This window comes from Epinephelus fuscoguttatus, linkage group LG14 (genome assembly GCF_011397635.1).
Source record: "Epinephelus fuscoguttatus linkage group LG14, E.fuscoguttatus.final_Chr_v1".
In the NCBI taxonomy this organism is placed as follows: Eukaryota; Metazoa; Chordata; class Actinopteri; order Perciformes; family Serranidae; genus Epinephelus; species Epinephelus fuscoguttatus.
In genome coordinates this window covers 7,086,077-7,105,452 of record NC_064765.1, presented here as the reverse complement: position 1 = coordinate 7,105,452, position 19,376 = coordinate 7,086,077, and the positions used below count along the sequence as shown (strand labels likewise).

Here is a 19,376-nt window from a genome sequence, read left to right as displayed (position 1 = left end):
TGCTTTCTCTTTCAGTTCATAATGAGGAAAATAAAAGAATTGGATCTTGAGGCTCTGGCTCCCTCCCCAGAATGCCCAGCAGATCAGTTACAGAAACTGAAGCTTGCTGTACCTGAAGTACGAATGATTGCTTTCCTTTTATTACTTCTTTGATGCAGTTGTGTTCAAAAGCATCCAAGTCTTTGTGTTTTGCTACTGCGCTTATCACATTTTGTCACTAAATAGCCACCTGCAGATACATTTCATGGATGTACAGTATGTACTCTTAGTTTATCCATTCATTACCATCCTTTCCCTTAATGTCACCAGGTGATGCAGACCTTGATGGAGGCAGAACAGGTGTGTACAGAGCTGCAGCACAGTGTGTCAGGTCTGGACAGTCGTATGGCTGAACTCCTGCATTGGGAGACTGAGGCCAGTGAGCTCTACCAGCTGCTGAGGGCCCAAGACAGACAACAACAACAGCGGGGCCAGGACCCACGGGCCAGGGTAAGATGGTCCACAGAATAAAAAGGTTGTCCTGCTGTGATGGTTTATGCAAATGTGTTACTCTGAAATAGTGGACTCTCCAATGACAAGCTTATTGTTTTTTCATTAAGAAATCCTTACGCGGAATTGAGGAAACACTAATGGTTGTTCAACACCATTTGTTCCCCTAGGCCCTGATTTCCCGTGGTCTACAGCTGGAGGGCCAGGTGGTTACAGAAGAGCAGGACCTGCAGGTGATGGTGATGACGAGTCAGAAAAACTCACCCATCCAGTACCTCCATGCCACCACCATGCAGGACCGAGTGCGAGCTGCTGTTGCACAGTCACAGGTTAGTTTTCTTTTTGTACATAGCCTGAGCAAGCCATTGAGTTTTGCAGGATCTGTTCTTGATACAATGGTAAACAAGAAGGACATAGCAGAGAATATTAATGTGTCACTTATTCTAATATGTGTGATTTCAATTCCAGGAAGTTGTAGGTATGCTGAGCAGCCTGGGAGCCAGAAGAGACAGAAGCAGAAGCAGAAGCCCTCCAGAAGGGTCTCCTCCATCCAAAGTCTTTAAACAGGCTAAAGAGAGTTCTCAATATCTGACACAGTCAGACAGAGACAGATGGCCAACTAAGCAGCCTGAGACAACGTTAGTTTCTCATCAGCGTCAAACCTTTGTACCAAAGATAGTGCTGCAGGAATACAGACAAGAAAAGGTGACTTCTCCTACAATGCCATATACCTATGCACAAGCTGTCATGCAGACCAGGAAAAAGTCGCCACCAGAAGGCTATGCTCAGGCCTGGCCAGAGGCTGCCGTGCAAAAGCCACAGCAGACTCAGGAGCAAGGATTGATACAGCAGCAACAGCCACCGCAGCAAGGACAACTTGACAGACAGACAGAAAAAGAGCTACAACAGCAAGAACTCAAGCAACAGCAACCACAAGAAGTGCAACAGCAGGGGCCGATGCAAACACAGCCTCAACAACTGCAGCAGAAGCAGGAATGGCAACAGGTGGAGCAGCAGCAGCAGGTAGAAATGCATCAATACCAAGTTAAGCAGGTGGTAACAGAGAGGCCAACACCAGAGCCCCATGAGCAGACTTCCCTTCAACAATCACCAGTGAAGAAACCACACCTGAGCTCCCAGGAGCTTCAGAGCAGAAAGACGCAGGCCATGAAGAACCGGCCCTGGCTTCAGAAGCCAGGCTCAGAAGAGCATAAAACTCCCACTCCAGAACCAGAACAGGGTTCCACTCAGGAGATTCAGCTGCAGTCAACCAGAGAAACAGTGGCATCAGTTCAGGTTGTTACACAGCATACAGCATCTACTAGACCACAACCTGAGGCGCAGGCAAAGGTTACTAAGCAGCCAGAAGAACAGCAAAAAGAGCAACAAAAACAAGCACAGCAACCTCAAAATCTAGAGCAGCAACAACAACTGCAACATCAACAAAAACAACAAAAAGAGAAGTATCAGCAACAAAAGCCACGTCAACTGGAAAAACAACAAAGGCAACAGGAACAATTGCTGCTGCAACAACAACAAGAAAAACATCCACCGTCTGTTGTAAGACAGGCTCAACCAGATTCAGACACCAAGGCTAAATCCCAGACTGCTACTATGGCTCAGCCTCACCCACAAACAAAGGCCCCAAGTCAGTCACAACCCCAAACTACTGCTCAGGCTAAAACTCAGGCAGCGGTCCACGTGCCAGTGCAGTCTGCAAGTATGTCCCATACTTCCACTGACGGTCAGCAACCACTGAAGACCATGCCCCAGACCACAGTGAGCCAAGGTCAGCCGCAAACACAAGTTCTTCCACAGCCCCATGGCCCCGTGAAGACACAGTCAGTGACCCAGCAGCAGACACAACAACAGCTCCAGCCTCAGGTTCAGACTCAGTCTCAAACATGTACCCCAGGTGGACCTCAACCATCTGTGCAGCCACAGGGTCTACTTCTTGGCCCACCTGTAGTTCAAGTGCAGACATTTTCTCAAGTCAAACCTTCTTCCCCTATGCAAGCTTCATTTCAGGGTCACATACCGCCTCCTGTGCCATCCCACATTCAGCTTCGAAGTCATCCACAGGCCTGGTCTCCTGTCAGGCCGCCATCCCCTAAGCCACCAACACAAGCTCAGATGACCCAATCTCAAACCCATGCTCAGTCAGTGCCTCAGCCTCAACCTCATGCTCAGTCAATGTCTCAGCCTCAAACCCATACTCAGTCAATGCCTCAACCTCAAACTCATCCTCAGTCAATGTCTAAGCCTCAAACCCATCCTCAGTCAAAGCCCAGTTCTCAAATATATCCTGAGTCTATGACCCATCCTCAAACCCATTCCCAGTCCATGATGCAGGTTCAAACCCGTCCTCAGTACATGACCCAGCCTCAAACCCATCCTCAGTCCATGACCCAGCCTCAAACCCATCCTCAGTCCATGACCCAGCCTCAAACCCATCCTCAGTCCATGACCCAGCCTCAAACCCATCCTAAGTCCATGACCCAGCCTCAAACCCATCCTCAGTCCACGACCCAGCCTCAAACCCATCCTAAGTCCATGGCCCAGGTTCAAACCCATGCTCAGCCAACGGCCCAGCCAAGTCGTACCCAACCTTCAGCTCAACAGACCCAAGCTCCTCATGTAGTCCAGCCTCAGGGTCCTATTCAGCCGATGACTCAGTATCCTGCACATGCGCAGCCCGAGGTCCAGCACCCAGGCCATATTTCCCAGGGCCAAATCCATGCTTGGACTCAAGTTAGAGGCTCATCCCCAATGTCTGTCCAGTATCCACAAGCTCCAGCACAACATCCTCTTTACCACCAAGGTTACTCCCAGGGACAGTCTCCAACCCACCAGTGGCCACCCAAACAAGAGCCTCAAACGCAACCTGCTGCCCAGCAGAGGCATCCAATTCCCCAGCCATACCCTCAGCAAAGAGGTCAAGCTCCACAGTCTCAAGCTTACCCAGCAGTTCAGGCTCAACAACAGTGGCCCCAAGTTGGGCCCCAACAAGGACCTCAGGTTGGGTATTCTCACATGGGGCCATCATATACTCAGCCTCAGATGCAAACACAAACCCAACCCTGGGCTCAAACACAACCCCAAATGAGACCCCAGAGTTCCATGCAACATCAACCTCAAATGGGAGCTTATAATATGTTTCATATGCAGGGGCAACAAGGCCAAGTTCAGCAACAGACTAGGTTTCAGGCACCGCCCCAACGTCAGCCACAGCCGTATCCCCAGCCTTATTCCCAGCCTCAATCTCAGCAATATTCACAGGTTCAGCATCAACCTCAGCGTCACCCTCAGCCTCAGATGCAAGCTCAAACACCTCCCCAATCGCAACCACCACACCTAGCCCATCCTCAGCTTCCTTCTCAGCCTCAGATCCAACCCCAGCAGCAGGTCCAGTCCCAAACACACATCCAGACGCTGCCACTGGTACAAGTAAAACCCCAGGCCCAGACTCAGCAGCCTCAGCCCAATCTTCAGTTCCAGCAGCAGCCTCCACAACCCAAACATCAGGTCCCGCTCCAACAACAACCGAAGATTCAATCACCAACTCAACCAAAAGGTGAATCCCCTCCACAACCCAAACGTCTGGCCCAATCACTACCACAATCAGAGGTTCAATCACCGACTCAACCCAAGCTTCAATCACAGACCCAACTTAAGGTCCAATCAAAAACTCAACCTAAGGGTCAGCCACAGACCCAAACTAAGGTGCAGTCACCAACTCAACCCAAGGCTGAATCAGTGGCACAGACTTTACCTGAACCCCAGTTACCCCCTCAGCTCATGGCTCAGTCAACAATCAAGGCTGAATCACTACCACAACCCAAAACACAGGCCCAAACAGCACCACTACCTGAAGCTCAATCACAGACCCAACCGAAGGTTCAGTCATCAACCCAACCCAAGACCCAATCACCACCACAACCCAAATCACAGGCCCAAGCAGTACCACTACCTGAAGCTCAGCCACCAACTCAGCCCAAGGTTCAGTCATCAACTCAACCCAAGGCCCAATCACCGCCACAACCCACACCACAGTCCCAAACAGCGCCTCTGCCTGAAGCTCAATTACCAGCTCAACCCAAGGTTCAGTCGCCAACCCAACCCAAAGCCCAAACACTGCCACAGCCCCAACCTCAGGCTCAGTCACCACCACTACCCAAGGCCCAAACTGGACCACAATCTAAGGCTCAGTCACCCCCACAGGCCAGACCTCAGACCCAACCACCTCCACAGTCAAAACCTCAAACTCAGTCTCCTCCGCAACCCAAACCTCAACAGCCCCAAACTGTTCTCCTCCCCCAGGTCAATGTGCTGCCTCAGTCCCTGTCAGAGTCACCAGAACTATGCATGAAACCTCCGGCCCTGGCCCAGGCGCCTCCCCAGGCCTACACAGAGGCTTATGCTAAGGCCCAGGCTTTGGCCAGAAATGGCTTTGAGGAGGCCAAGCACTGTCTGCAGGAGCATATCATGGAATGCATTAATGTGTTTAAAGACAAATCTTTATCGTCTGAGCCAGCATCAGTGAAAGAGGTAATTTTAACCACTTCTGTGTTGTAATATCATAATCAGTGAGTACCCTCAATCAGTAAGCTTTAATTTGCAAAATGTTCATGCAGTTAAAACAGTACACCCAGTTCATGAAAACTACATTTGATATTGTAAACGCTCCGTGGCGATGTCGGTTTATGACACACAGGAGCTGAAGAATTAACGTATATAAAAAGTGTGTGCTGCAGTAACCCTTAAAGGGAAGATATTTCAGATAAAATATGCCACATTAAACACGCTACTTCTCTTTTTTCCTATTAAAGTTTTTATCTGAAGTTTCTAACTGAATAAGTTTGAATAATTTTCCAAGAACCAGTCTGCAATTATATATGTGCTTTTCCCCTCAGGAGACCCTGAAGACCCTGGACCCTGAGTTGCTTGAGGAGTTCTTGAGGGCAGCCAAAGGCATGGAGGCCTTTTGTACCCCGTCACAGCTCAGAGACATGGAGTTCTTCACCCAGTCTGTCATGACACAGTGGGAGGTAGGACACACTCACTTAATGTGTGAGATTTATATTAATGTGTGGGACTTTAAAAACTGTTAATGGGGGATAGTTCAGCAGTCTTAATAAGGCTTTACGTGTTCTTCGAGGTTAAAGTGTGTCAGATAATTGCTTGTGCATGTCAGCCATAAATGTACTAAAGCTGTTGCAACATTTTCTGCTTGTGTCAGCTTTAGAGACGAATGTCAACAAATTGTTAATTTGCATGCATATAAAGCATTCATATTATAAACCTTTTTAGTGAATACTGTGTTCTAACATGTCATGTGGTTGTTTTGCATTTATTTTATTTTATCTCCCAGGCTGCGAGAGCTGAGATCTCGGGCTTTTTACAACAATTACGTTTTGAAGTAACAAGGAAAGACTTTAACAAAGCTGCCCTGCAGTGTGAGATGCAGTTAAGCTCCAGCTTAGAAAACCAAACGCAGGTAGCTAAATTACCAGAGCTATACTCTTGGCAGGTGTGCTATGGTGGATGGGTATGCAGCCAGGTTCTCTGCTCTGCTTGACTAACCTTTTTCCTCCATCTTCCTTGCATGCCTCCAAGGAGACTCATGGGACTTGGTAATTGCAACACTTCATTCTAGGTTATCTTTAAAAAGAGTGCTGTTTTTGTTGGGTGTGTTCACAGTTCGCTTTTATGGAAGCCCATTTCTGCCAGTGTAATGGAATAAATCATTAAAAGTCATTATACAGAGAAACTTTATCAAAATAACAACTAAATGCCACAAAATCAAGAGAAACTTTCTTAAAATCAGTTAGTATCTCAAAATAATGAGACATTATATTAAGTCATAATTTTTGAAAATGTATTTTCATTACTTTGAGATGCTAACTCATTATGTTGTGATACTACATCACTGTTTTGGAATACAAACTCATTGTTTTGACAAATGTAATGTTTTGAGAGACTAAGTCATAATTTTTGAAAAAGATTATTTTGAGATGCTGACTCATAATTTTTGGATACTTAATTGTTGCTTTGAGATAACTTATTTTTGAGATACTAAGTTCTTATTTTAAGATACTACATCAATATTTAAAGATACTAAGTCATTGTTTTGAGATCCTAACTATTTTAAGATACTGAATCATTGTTTTGAGATACTCACTTTGAGATACTAACTCATTGTTTCGCGATACTAACTCACTGTTTTGAGATACTGAGTCTTTTTTTAGATACTGAGTGATTGTTTTGAGATACTAAGTCGTTATTTTAAGATATAAAGTCATTATTTGAGATACTAACTCATTATTTTGAGATACTGCGTCATAATTTTTGTGATACTAAGTCATAATTTTGAGATTCTAATTACTTAAAGAAAGTTTCTCATTATTTTGAGATACTAAATTATTATTTCAAGAAAGTTAGTCATTTTGACTTTTGACTTTTCTTTTAGGATTTATTATCCACAACGTTGTCAGAAATGGGCTTCCATACTATATAGCCCTGTTTAGTACCTTGATTTTATTGTAACTTGCTGGGTCAGAGAAGAAAAACACAGGAGACCTACACAACATAAAAAACTAAATTAAGTAACTTTAATAAACATCTCAACAGTATAGAGGAAATCACATTTTCAGTTGAAAATGAAAACAGCATTCTGTTGTGTGCAGTTCGTCTGTGGGCTGCTGTCATCTGGGGGTTGACTTGTGTGTTGCAGTATTTCTGTCAAGCTGTCAAAACCAAGCTTGAGAGATAAATGAGATTTTGTCATATTAGATGCTGTTACACAGGACAAGCAAAGCTAACAATATAAATATAGTCTTTTCAGATGTGTATATATCTAATTAATAAAACAAAAATGTTAAACTAAAACAATATTGAGTTGTAAGCGTTGGAAGCATTAATCATTTGGCTTCAGATCCAGTTGTTAGCACGCCTGTTTATTCATTTTCACTCTTTCAACATTCACCAGGCTTGTTTCTCAGCCGAGGGCAGCTTTGCCCAAGCAGGGCAGCACCTCGAGGCCTTGAAGGAGCTGTGTGACACCCTGAGCCCTGAGGATGCTCACCGCCTGGCCCAGACTCAGCTGAGGGAATGTGAGACGAGGCTGGCTGCCATCCAGCGACAGTTCAGCGGCGACCAAGACGCACCACTCCCTGATTCTAGGCAAGATATTATTAAGTGCGTAATACAGTCTTCTAAACAACAGACAGTGAGAAAGTCATTTATTTGTTATCCTAAATTGACCTGCCTGTGGTACTGAATTACACTGTCTCAGCCTAATGACAGATTCTTTGTCTTGTCTTAATAGTTTCTGAATATGAAGTTATGTTACCCATTGCATTTGATGTTTGGAGATGGAGGACCATTTTTTTCTACATAGTCATTTGTTATGGGTTGTGGGTCATAAGGCCCTTCAAACTTCATAAGCCAAACATTCCAGTGCTACTTGTGGCTGTTTTAAGACAGACGCTGTCTTGTGCAGCGGCTCAGATAAAATTTTAAATGGAAACACAAGCGGAATTATTATCCTCATTTCTGTTTCACAGGATTCCTGTTGCCTTCAGTGAGGATCTGACCGCACAAAAGGAACCCACAAGACCAAGTGACAAACCTCTGGTCTCAGCTGAGGTATGACTCATTCCCATTGAAACCATGTACTATTTTGATTTAACTCGGCAATTAGTTAAACAGTTTTTCTCTCAGAAAACATTTGCAGAACATGCTAGCATGCCTCCAGTCACAACTTTTTCACATTTCCACGTTGTCCGCATTTATACTTGTAAGATTATACTGTCTTCTACAGATAACCACTGAGCAGCTCCAGAGGTTTGAGATGACAGATAACAAGCTATTCCTCTTCTTTCAGGTGTTGCCAGTGAAGACAGCTGGTGTAGAGAAGAGGGAGGTTGAAAAGCAGCCTTCTGTGGACGATGAAGTCACCAAAAAGGAGGCTTTGGAAAGGTATTCTGAATTAAAGGGATAGTGCACCCAAAAATAAAAATTCAGCCATTAGCTACTCACCCATATGCCGAGGGAGGCTCAGGTGAAGTTTTAGAGTCCTCACATCACTTGCGGAGATCCCAGGGGAGAGGGGGTAGCAACACAACTCCACCTAATGCAGGCTGACGGCGCCCCAGATTAAAACGTTCAAATAAACACATGAGCACAGTGCACAGAGAGGCCGTTAGAGCTACAGGCTACAATGAGGCTAAAAACAGAGGTCAAATGACGTTTTTCCAAACAACTTTTTATGTTGGGGCTTCAGGACACTTGGATCACTACGGACGAGCAGTATGGAGATATTTTGTGGTTTCAATTATATGTTTTTGGACGTTTGAATCTGGGGCGCCATCAGCCTCCATTAGGTGGAGTTGTGTTGCTACCCACTCTCCCCTGGGATCTCCGCAAGGGATGTGGGGACTCTAAAACTTCACTTGAGCCTCCCTCGGCATATGGGTGAGTAGATAATGGCTGAATTTTCATTTTTGGGTGCACTATCCCCTTAAGCACAGTTTTGGCTTTGATAATTTAACATAACATACAATATATTGATTAAAACTAGTTGGAGGTCTTTATATTCTACGTTTAATCATTGTCTTTTTTGTTCTGACTCATAAAATCTCCAGATATGAGAACTGTAAAAGGGCTCTGCAGGCACAACTGGCTAAAAATGAACAGAGCATCGAGGATGTCCCCTCTGACTCTGTCTCTCTGAAAGGTCTGCATACACGGCTCCAGGAAATACAGGTATGCTTTAAGTTTGTGTGCAACAGAAACAAATATAGATCTAGACTAATTATTAGACAATTAACCCTCCCTAGTCCCGCCCCTTTTTGCTCTGTGCTACAGTAACAGTTGAGCAAGCTTGTTAACCAACAGGACCTCGCTCAACTTCCCCCTTTCCTGCTGTTAGAATTAGATATGCTGTGCGCTAAACTCGTCTTTGTTGAAAAGAAAACCTCAATTTGAAGAAGGTTAAATGTTTGGCTGGGAGACTGTCACAGTCTTCACAGAGACATTAAATTGTATATAGTCACATCTTAAGTTAGCTACTGTTAGCAATATGAAAGCTAAGAAGCCAGCTAATGTATGGCTACATCCTAAGAGTAAACCTAATGTCAAATCAACACCATCAGCAAGCTATGCTTCCTCATTTATGTGGCAACGTTCAAGAGATTTGGAAAAGGACAGATTGATTGGTAGCTGATATATTATTAAGATGACATATTACTACTGTAAGGCTACATGCCACCCCAAAGTAACTAACGTAACCGTCTACAGTAAAAAGACACAAACGTTAGGTCAGCACCACGGTCTATAAAATGTTAATGGGGAAAAATGGTAGAAACCTCAAGAAGAGCAACTGAGGAGGGATCCTACCTATAAGCTTTATCAAAAAGGAAAGTCTTAAGTCTAGTCTTACATGTGGAGATGCGCTTCCATAGTCCTTTCTGTCGTTCTTGAAGCTGTATTGCCTGATGCCCAAAAACTACCTCATAAACCTTGCAGCAGCCGGCTAAGCGGAACCAGTGCTGCTGTGTTTCATTTTGTTAAAGTTGTCCGACTTAGCAACAGTGAATAACGGGGGCCGCGGGATTTAAATTCAGTCAGTTGTTTCAGTTTCTGGTGTTGACAATTGTGTCTGTACTACATTTACTAAGTGAATCAATCCCCGTGACATGCCAGTAATCTTGAGTCGAACTCCTTCTTTCCCAGTTCTTGAGGCAAGAGACAGAGTCTCTGTGGTCTGAGTATGCGAACCAGTGCTCCCAGTGTTCCCAGTTGAGCGGGAACACTGGTCTGGAGCAAGAGAAGGCTGAGCTGCAGGAGCAGTGGCGCAGCCAACAGTCCAAACTTCAGAAGAGGGGTAGCTCGCTAGGCGCCGCCCTCAGACAGATCGACTCCACCGAGAACCACATGGTGGACTTCACTGACCGTCTGGACCGCTACCTGAGACAGCCCAAAGACGTCACTGCCTTCACACTGGCCAACACCAACATCCTGAAAGATATCAAGGTCCGCTGTCAGCCATCAATACCTTTCATTTGTGTTCTGTATGCAATAATCAATATTATTGATTATTGATTAGTGACTCCTCTCTGAGGCTGAGATTTACCAGAAGTATAACCTCTTACTGATTGCTGAGAATCACAAGAGATGATCAAGACTAAAGGTGTGTTTAAACAGAAGACGTCCATGTGGGTTGAAAATGTTTCTTCAGCAATATACCCTATTTGAAATATGTTTTCAGCCAAGTACTCCTCTGACCAGTGCAAAACATTTTTGTTAAAAAAAAAAAAAGAAAGGAGAAAAAAAAGCATATATAAAGGGCGCTTTAAGACCTAGAGTTGTCTTGCTTTGGTCAAAACAATTCACAAGTTAGATTTGGGCAAATAAAAACAGGGAAAAATGCTTTGCTGCAGTCTGAAAGCACTTTAACATGAATCTTAATGTTGTGCTTGTAGCTGAAGCAGCTTTGGCAGAAAAATGTGCATATTGGATTTGTTAACAAATCTCACACCTCCTAACCATCTTAGCTCACGCTGCACTTTGCTTCCTCTAACGATAGGAACTGGATGACAACATCCAGAGCGAGCTGGACCAGCTGTCCCGTCTAGACCCTGAATCCAGCGATCTGGACCCCAGAGACAGTCGTCCTCTGTCCCGAGAGGTGGAGACTCACAAAGCCAGCCTGGACCAGCTCCGACAGCAGGTCCGGAAGAGCGAAGCAGCCGCACGTGCCCTCGACCGCTTCCTCATGTCATTGCGCACTGTGGATGAAGACATCTCTGGAGTCCAGGGCGCCCCTTGCAGTGACCCTGTGGTACTGCAGGACTGTCGCTCCAAGCTGGGTCTGATCAGGCAAAGCATCGACAGTCTGAAGGAGAAGGCGCCTCAGCTGGATGTGCTCCTGCAGGGCGCCAGGCTGACAGTCACCAGGGAAGGTGTCCCGGCCTCCTGCCTGGACATGGTGACCGCTCTGCTGAGGAGGCTGGAGGAGGCTGACAGCGGGCTGGCCGGACAGCAGAAGGGTCTCCAGAAGGAGACACAGAGCAAATCACTGGGCCTGAGGAAGAGGACGCTGCTGGGGGAGCTGAGGAAGCTTCAGGAAACAATCGAAACACAAGGCCTGAAGGAGCCCACCATACCTGCTGTACAAAACAGGTGTGTTTAGTCTGTCTTCATGCTGATGCAACAATACTCAAGATTTCTTTTTCATGGTTGTAATGTTTAATACCTCAATGTTGTTTTTTAGGGTTAGGGTTCTGATGTTGTTTTTAATGGCATCCTTTTCATTGAGGTGTATTGTGTTAAAGTTTACACTATGAATCAGAGTTGGCTTGCTTCATGCACACAAGATGTTTCTTAGAATATAAATCTAAGACTTGCAAAATCTTTTTGCAGAATTAAAAGCCAAATTCCTAAAATGATATCTTGATAATGATCCTGTATTTTCCAGGCTACGTGCCCTGTCAGATTTGGACGGTCAGGTGCAGGCGCAGCACGCAGAGCTCAAGAACCTCCGTGAACTTCAGGAGAAACAGGGAGGAGAAGAGCACGTCCTTCAGGAAGTGGAGACTCAGTGGAAGGAGACTCAGAGAGCTTTTTCTGACAGGTATGTTAAACAGGAGGAGCTGGTTCATTAAAGAATAAGTGACTGCTGGCCACCTCAGCAATATATGTTAGCTCAGGGTTCCTACACAGTATGGAGAAGTATGGAATTTAATTTCAGTAATTTCCAGGTCTGGATAAGTGTGGAAAAATAATAGTGTTTCCCGACTATTACCCCTTCTCTGAATTCTAAAATATAAAGTTAGGATTTTTGAAAATAAATAGATCATACAAGCAGAGTATTTTTCTTGGCGTTTAGCACTGTGTGAGAGATTGCAGGACAGAGGGAGCCTGATGCCGTCAAAAGCAAGGCGAGAAGAACGGCGTACAACTGAATTCACACTTCTCTGTAAGTGTATGTCACAGCCTGCAGAACAGCTCTATCCTAAGTGCCTTATACCTGAACCAAATCTGGAAATCTGAGACCAAATTAGTTTGAAATAAAATGTGGCAAATTATTGAATTGCATATATATAAGCATCACAAATTACCAAATGTTAAGCTTGTTGAACATTTCTGAATTATGCGGTGATGTTATCAGAAAAGTAAATGATCTTTTCAGCATAAGGAAACCTTTATGGCTGCGTCTATCATCTCTTATGTGGACACAGTGAACAATCTTAAAAAATGTTGTCCAACTTTCTGCGGAACAGTTTGGACTAAATGGCCACAGTGGGTAAATGCAAGTTTTCCGAGGGCTGGCTTGGCAATCGTACATATAAAACCTGGTTGGCGAAGGATTCTAAATGGGAAAAGAAAGCTAGACACAAACTTTGTGAAAAATAATTTGACATCTAGAACATGCGGAAGGTGGCAATTGTAAGCCATATGTAAAGGCGGAAGTACTGTTGTTTGATCACAACATCTTCTATGCCCAGACTCAAAACGTTTTTGGACCAACCCACTGAGAAAAGTCTGGAAAAATATGGCATTTTGAAATGGAAAATGTGTTAAAATTGAGCTTACACTGTAACTGTTAACATAAACAGATAGGTTAAGCTGTGTAACAAACTGACCTTAGCCGACTAGTCACTGTAACTTCTACTGGATGTGGATACTGTAATAAAAATAATATTAGCTAGAAGGAAATTCATGTAAGCTCTTCATACAGCAGGGTTGCAGCGGTATACCTGTTTCAAGGTATACTGTGATATGAACATTAGAGGTAATCGTTCTGTGTATATTTGCTTAGCTACAATATTGAATAAAATGTAGTCATTTTCAAAAGGGAGACTGTTTACACAAAAAAAGTGTTTCCAAGTTTCATTTATAGTAATAAAATGTTTGTTCAACCAAAAATAACCTTTCCATTTTTATTCCTTAAGAGTCATTCTGACTGATAATAATAATTATTCTGTAATACCGTGATATTTTCTGAAACAGTTATCATACCTTGAAAATCTCATACCGTTTCAACCGTGTCTTACAATTCTTTTTGGGTGCTAAGGTGAACGTTTTCAGCTGCACACAGGTACAGTACAGGCCAAAAGTTTGGACACACCTTCTCATTCAATGCGTTTTCTTTATTTTCATGACTATTTACATTGTAGATTCTCACTGAAGGCATCAAAACTATGAATGAACACATGTGGAGTTATGTACTTAACAAAAAAAGGTGAAATAACTGAAAACATGTTTTATATTCTAGTTTCTTCAAAATAGCCACCCTTTGCTCTGATTACTGCTTTGCACACTCTTGGCATTCTCTCCATGAGCTTCAAGAGGTAGTCATCTGAAATGGTTTTCCAACACTCTTGAAGGAGTTCCCAGAGGTGTTTAGCACTTGTTGGCCCCTTTGCCTTCACTCTGCGGTCCAGCTCACCCCAAACCATCTCAATTGGGTTCAGGTCCGGTGACTGTGGAGGCCAGGTCATCTGCCGCAGCACTGCATCACTCTCCTTCTTGGTCAAATAGCCCTTACACAGCCTGGAGGTGTGTTTGGGGTCATTGTCCTGTTGAAAAATAAATGATCGTCCAACTAAACGCAAACCGGATGGGATGGCATGTCGCTGCAGGATGCTGTGGTATCCATGCTGGTTAAGTGTGCCTTCAATTTTGAATAAATCCCCAACAGTGTCACCAGCAAAACACCCCCACACCATCACACCTCCTCCTCCATGCTTCACAGTGGGAACCAGGCATGTGGAATCCATCCGTTCACCTTTTCTGCGTCTCACAAAGACACGGCAGTTGGAACCAAAGATCTCAAATTTGGACTCATCAGACCAAAGCACAGATTTCCACTGGTCTAATGTCCATTCCTTGTGTTTCTTGGCCCAAACAAATCTCTTCTGCTTGTTGCCTCTCCTTAGCAGTGGTTTCCTAGCAGCTATTTGACCATGAAGGCCTGATTCGCAGTCTCCTCTTAACAGTTGTTCTAGAGATGGGTCTGCTGCTAGAACTCTGTGTGGCATTCATCTGGTCTCTGATCTGAGCTGCTGTTAACTTGCCATTTCTGAGGCTGGTGACTCGGATGAACTTATCCTCAGAAGCAGAGGTGACTCTTGGTCTTCCTTTCCTGGGTCGGTCCTCATGTGTGCCAGTTTCGTTGTAGCGCTTGATGGTTTTTGCGACTCCACTTGGGGACACATTTAAAGTTTTTGCAATTATCCGGACTGACTGACCTTCATTTCTTAAAGTAATGATGGCCACTCGTTTTTCTTTAGTTAGCTGATTGGTTCTTGCCATAATATGAATTTTAACAGTTGTCCAATAGGGCTGTCGGCTGTGTATTAACCTGACTTCTGCACAACACAACTGATGGTCCCAACCCCATTGATAAAGCAAGAAATTCCACTAATTAACCCTGATAAGGCACACCTGTGAAGGGGAAACCATTTCAGGTGACTACCTCTTGAAGCTCATGGAGAGAATGCCAAGAGTGTGCAAAGCAGTAATCAGAGCAAAGGGTGGCTATTTTGAAGAAACTAGAATATAAAACATGTTTTCAGTTATTTCACCTTTTTTTGTTAAGTACATAACTCCACATGTGTTCATTCATAGTTTTGATGCCTTCAGTGAGAATCTACAATGTAAATAGTCATGAAAATAAAGAAAACGCATTGAATGAGAAGGTGTGTCCAAACTTTTGGCCTGTACTGTACGTCAGGCCAAAAGCATTGTATGTATGGCTGACAGAATGCAAGACATGGCTTAAAATCCCTTCTGTTGTTGTCTTCCTGTGGCAGGAAGAAGCAGTGCAGCGTCCTGCTGGAGCTTCTGAAGAAGTTCCAGAGCTGCCGCAGCCAACTGAGCAGCACCATGCAGAAAGCAGAGCAGACCATCAGTGAGCGGGCTTCCTACTTAGGCAAGGAGAACCTGCAGAGAACCATTACCACGGTCAGTCCACAGAAACAACACTGTTTGTCTGCAGAAATCCTTCATGTACAGTTGACAGGATTTACATGTAATAAGAGTGTTACGACACACGCACAGTAAATGAAAAAGACCAGTAGATGGCAGACACATTCTAAAATAAGCTCAGTCACTGAGTGTTCAGGTCTACTGTATGCTCACGTGTATATCTGTTCAGGTCCGTGACATTAAGAAGGAGCTGGGTGGTATTGGAGAGTGCGTGGAAGAATTGAAGGGTGTTTGCCGACAGCTGCAGACTCAACTGAAGAAGTTCGCAGACTGCAGTGAGGTGCCCTTTGAAGGAGAGGCTAACACACTTATGGACAACTGGCTGGATGTAAGAAACCGTGTCTCATTCCCCGAAAAATCAGACAGGAGCATATGAAATGAGTACTTCTCATATTTATAAACAAATAGATGTAAGTTTAGCTGTCTAGTTACTATGTCAGAAAAATAAATTTAACAACATTGCTTGGCTCCCCCTAGTGGATTACAGCATCTCCAGCTCTGTCTGTGAGAAAAATTACAATTACATTTTAAATCTGTTACAGTTACAAAATGTCTAAATGTTATAAATTCGGATTGTAAAACTTCTTTTTATAACTTAACTTGCCTGAATGTTTATTTTTGATGCCCTTGCAGATGACAGAGAAGACAGATACCTACATGGATAACCTGCAGGTGGGGCTGGAGCTGTGGGAGAAGCAGCTGATGCTGGGGGGAGAGGTGGACGGCTGGGCAGGGGCCAAACTGGTCCTGTTTGCTGAGAGCCATCCCTTCCACGATGAGCAACAAGTACTCGCCATGAGGGTAGGATTCCCCATAGATTTAAAATTCTTATTGTTCCCTGATAGTCTGAGCACCATCCCAAAAAGGGTATTTGTTGGAGATTTAGATGTAAAACAGTGAACTATTGTGACACTTAAAACTTGCCTCTTCCCTGATCTTTTACCTTTTCCCCTATATATCATTTATATGTAGGAGATGAGTTTCATTGAACTTTTTGTTGCTTTGTAGGATGAGATCCACGCCAATGAGGAGAACATTGAACATTTCCACAAGAAGTCTGTCGAGATCCAGGAGATGCTGCAGAGTCGGGAGGCGCCACTGGAGCTGCAGGTGAGTTTCAGTGCTTATAGATCTGTATTCTGGCTCTCAAATTTAGTGTTTGTTACCTCCGCCAAAAAGGTTATTTTTCAGCTGTTTGTCAGCAGGATTATAAAAACTACTGGCCCAATTTTCCTCAAACTTGCTGGAGGGGTGTAGCATGGGCCGAGGAAGAACTTATTATATATTGGAGTGGATCTGAATCAGGGAGCAAATACATAAATTATTTTCACTTTTGTTAAACTAGACGTATGCGACGTTGATAGCCTGGGCCAGGATTTGCACGCACACAGCTCTCACCTAGAACATCAGCAGCAAACATGGAGGTGGCTGAGCTGAAATGGGGGTAGCTAGCAGTGCAGTGACAACAAGTGCAACAGTGTTGACATAGCTAACAGCGTTGACGGAGTTAGTCACCCACAGTCGTGACTCAGGACAGTGTTATCAGCGGCAACAACAGTATCATCACAACCATATGTGCACCGCTCTCCCACAGATGCCTGGCCCTGATAGTGTGCAGTGCAGAGCGGCAGCAATTAGCTAGCTATATTGCACCTTTGACATTTGGCCTCGGTTCTGTGCTCTCTTTGCCTTTCTAGTTTTACAATGTTTGTATCCTTATTACAATGTCTCCATAAGGTGATGGAGACCCAGCTGAGGAAGAGGATGGAGCAGGTGAAGGAGCTGTTTGCCGACTGCACCGACGTCTTTGAGGAACTGGTAGCTGTGAGGAAACACCTAACTGAGAAGATAGAGGAGTGCCAGTGCTCTGTAGAGGGTATCCAGTGTTCTGTCAACAGTGTTGATGCGTCACAACCAACGGTGGAGGATGAGTTACAGGTACACAGCTGTTACATGTTGTAACTCACTTTGTTTAATGCTTTATTTGATAGAGCTTATTTTTAGATTAAAAAAAATCACATATAATACCCCACACTATATATTTCTGTGATTTTCTGCCTTCCAGATTTTCAGAATTCAGTGTCACATGTGTGCAGTTTTTACAGTTCGATGTGATTTAGTAAAAAAAGCCTTTGACCTTGACATACTGTAAGGATGATAATGGGGCCCTAACTTCACAAAATTATGTCAAATAAGTCACTGTCATTGCCCTCTGTGTTCCTGATGTATGTTGTTGGTATATCAGCATCTACAGTGACATTAAAAAAGTACAGTACTGTCTGGTTATAATGACAGAATTAGTGTAAGAAATATGTCAAACTTGCGTACACTCCTAGGAACGTAAAAATGCTGATGAATGGTGTTATTAAGAAAAGGAAATTTGAATTCTTTAACAAAGTTTGGAGTTTATTTAATTCACATTAGTGAGTTTGTTTGTGACTCTGTTCATTTGATTCTACTGTCACTAGAACATCCAGCATTGCCACTGTTTTATGTCCTCACCAGAATCTGTGTGACGATCTGGAGACTCAGGAGGAGCAGGCCGCGGCAGCGCTGAAGGAGGTTGGTTTGATTTCCAGCGTGGTCAGTCCTCAGGTGCTGGAGGCGCTGTCTGCAGACTGCGACAGGCTTAAGGAGGCCATTTCCCGCACCAAGGAGATGATCCACCTGAAGAGAGAGGAGAGGGACAAAGGCCTGCTCAAGGTTATCAAAGGTTAGTCAGTAGGTCTAACATGAGTGTGTTTTCATTCGTGTATAGTCAATTATGATTTTTAAAGTACTCTGTTTATTTTTGCCATGGCACTATAGCATTGGGAATGGATATCAGAAGACTCAAACTTATTTATTAACCTTTTTTAACAGTCCATGATCTGATTTATTTTGCAACAAAGACAGCAAAAAATAAATAAATAAAAGTAAATGTAAAAGATGTACTGTATGATGGAACCTAATTTGTAGCTATTTTTTAATATTCTATTTATGAATCATGTTTTGTGATCTCATACGAGGGTCATATTTTTCTTGTTTTTATTCCAGATGAAAAGCAGTCATTTGAGGAGTGGTTCCAGGACCTGCAGCTGTCTGTCAATGAGTGCTTTGAGCAGCCTGAGAGCAGAGCAGACGTGGAAACATCCCTGCAAAAACTCACTGTAAGTGGCTGACTAAGCTGACGCATCTATAGATACTGTAGATTGTTGGATGATGAATGGGTCCTCACGGTTTCTTCATGTCCATCAGGCTTTCTTGAAATCCAGGGATGCAGAGAGACGTCTGGAGCAGCTGAAAGATCAGCTGAAGAGAGGCAGCAAGCAGGTTCCTCCTCAGCAGCTCTCTGAGTTTAATGACTGGCTGAAGGAGCAGGAGAAGGAGGTGGGCAGGTTCAGAACCCACTGTGACAACAAGCAGAAACAAATGGAGCCACTCCTCAGTGACTTGAACAGGTAATTACCTCCACCATGGAGGTTATGCTTTCGCCAGCGTTTGTCTGTTTGTCTGCAAAATAACTCAAAAAGTTCTGAATGGATTTTGATGAAATTTTCAGGAAAGGTTGATAATAATAACGAACAGATGATAACATTTTGGTGGTGATCGGTTGAAGCGAAGTGGATAAAATAATAAAATAGCAGGAAATCTGAGCTGCTGCGGAGGTCTGCGCTCTCCGAGTGGGGAGCGAGCGAGAGGTCCGTGATTGTTTATAACGTAATGTTAAAGATAATTGTTTTATGTGTTTTAATGTGTAGGTATGTAGCCTAAATTTTTTCAAAGACGTTTATGTTGAAATAAAAATACCTACAAGTAATTATGTTTCCTTGTATTAGTCTGCCCTCTTGTGGACATAATGCGGAAAAAAAAAAATTCCGAATGGTTCGAACCTATGACTTATTTTTAGAACG

The 19,376-nt window shown here is 43.8% G+C and overlaps 1 protein-coding gene across 1 annotated transcript in view; it reads left to right on the top strand.

Moving 5' to 3' along the window:
• Positions 1-19,376, top strand: part of syne2b (spectrin repeat containing, nuclear envelope 2b) — a 235,832-nt gene that overhangs the window by 46,767 nt on the left and 169,689 nt on the right. Inside the window, 20 exon segments of the mRNA XM_049596570.1 lie at positions 16-117; positions 310-489; positions 660-818; positions 958-5,037; positions 5,403-5,537; positions 7,478-7,686; positions 8,055-8,136; positions 8,375-8,469; positions 9,135-9,255; positions 10,225-10,524; positions 11,078-11,673; positions 11,969-12,124; positions 15,309-15,459; positions 15,653-15,811; positions 16,117-16,284; positions 16,492-16,593; positions 17,221-17,421; positions 17,989-18,196; positions 18,520-18,632; positions 18,721-18,923. Of these exon segments, the coding sequence (XP_049452527.1) occupies positions 16-117; positions 310-489; positions 660-818; positions 958-5,037; positions 5,403-5,537; positions 7,478-7,686; positions 8,055-8,136; positions 8,375-8,469; positions 9,135-9,255; positions 10,225-10,524; positions 11,078-11,673; positions 11,969-12,124; positions 15,309-15,459; positions 15,653-15,811; positions 16,117-16,284; positions 16,492-16,593; positions 17,221-17,421; positions 17,989-18,196; positions 18,520-18,632; positions 18,721-18,923 (7,520 nt within the window).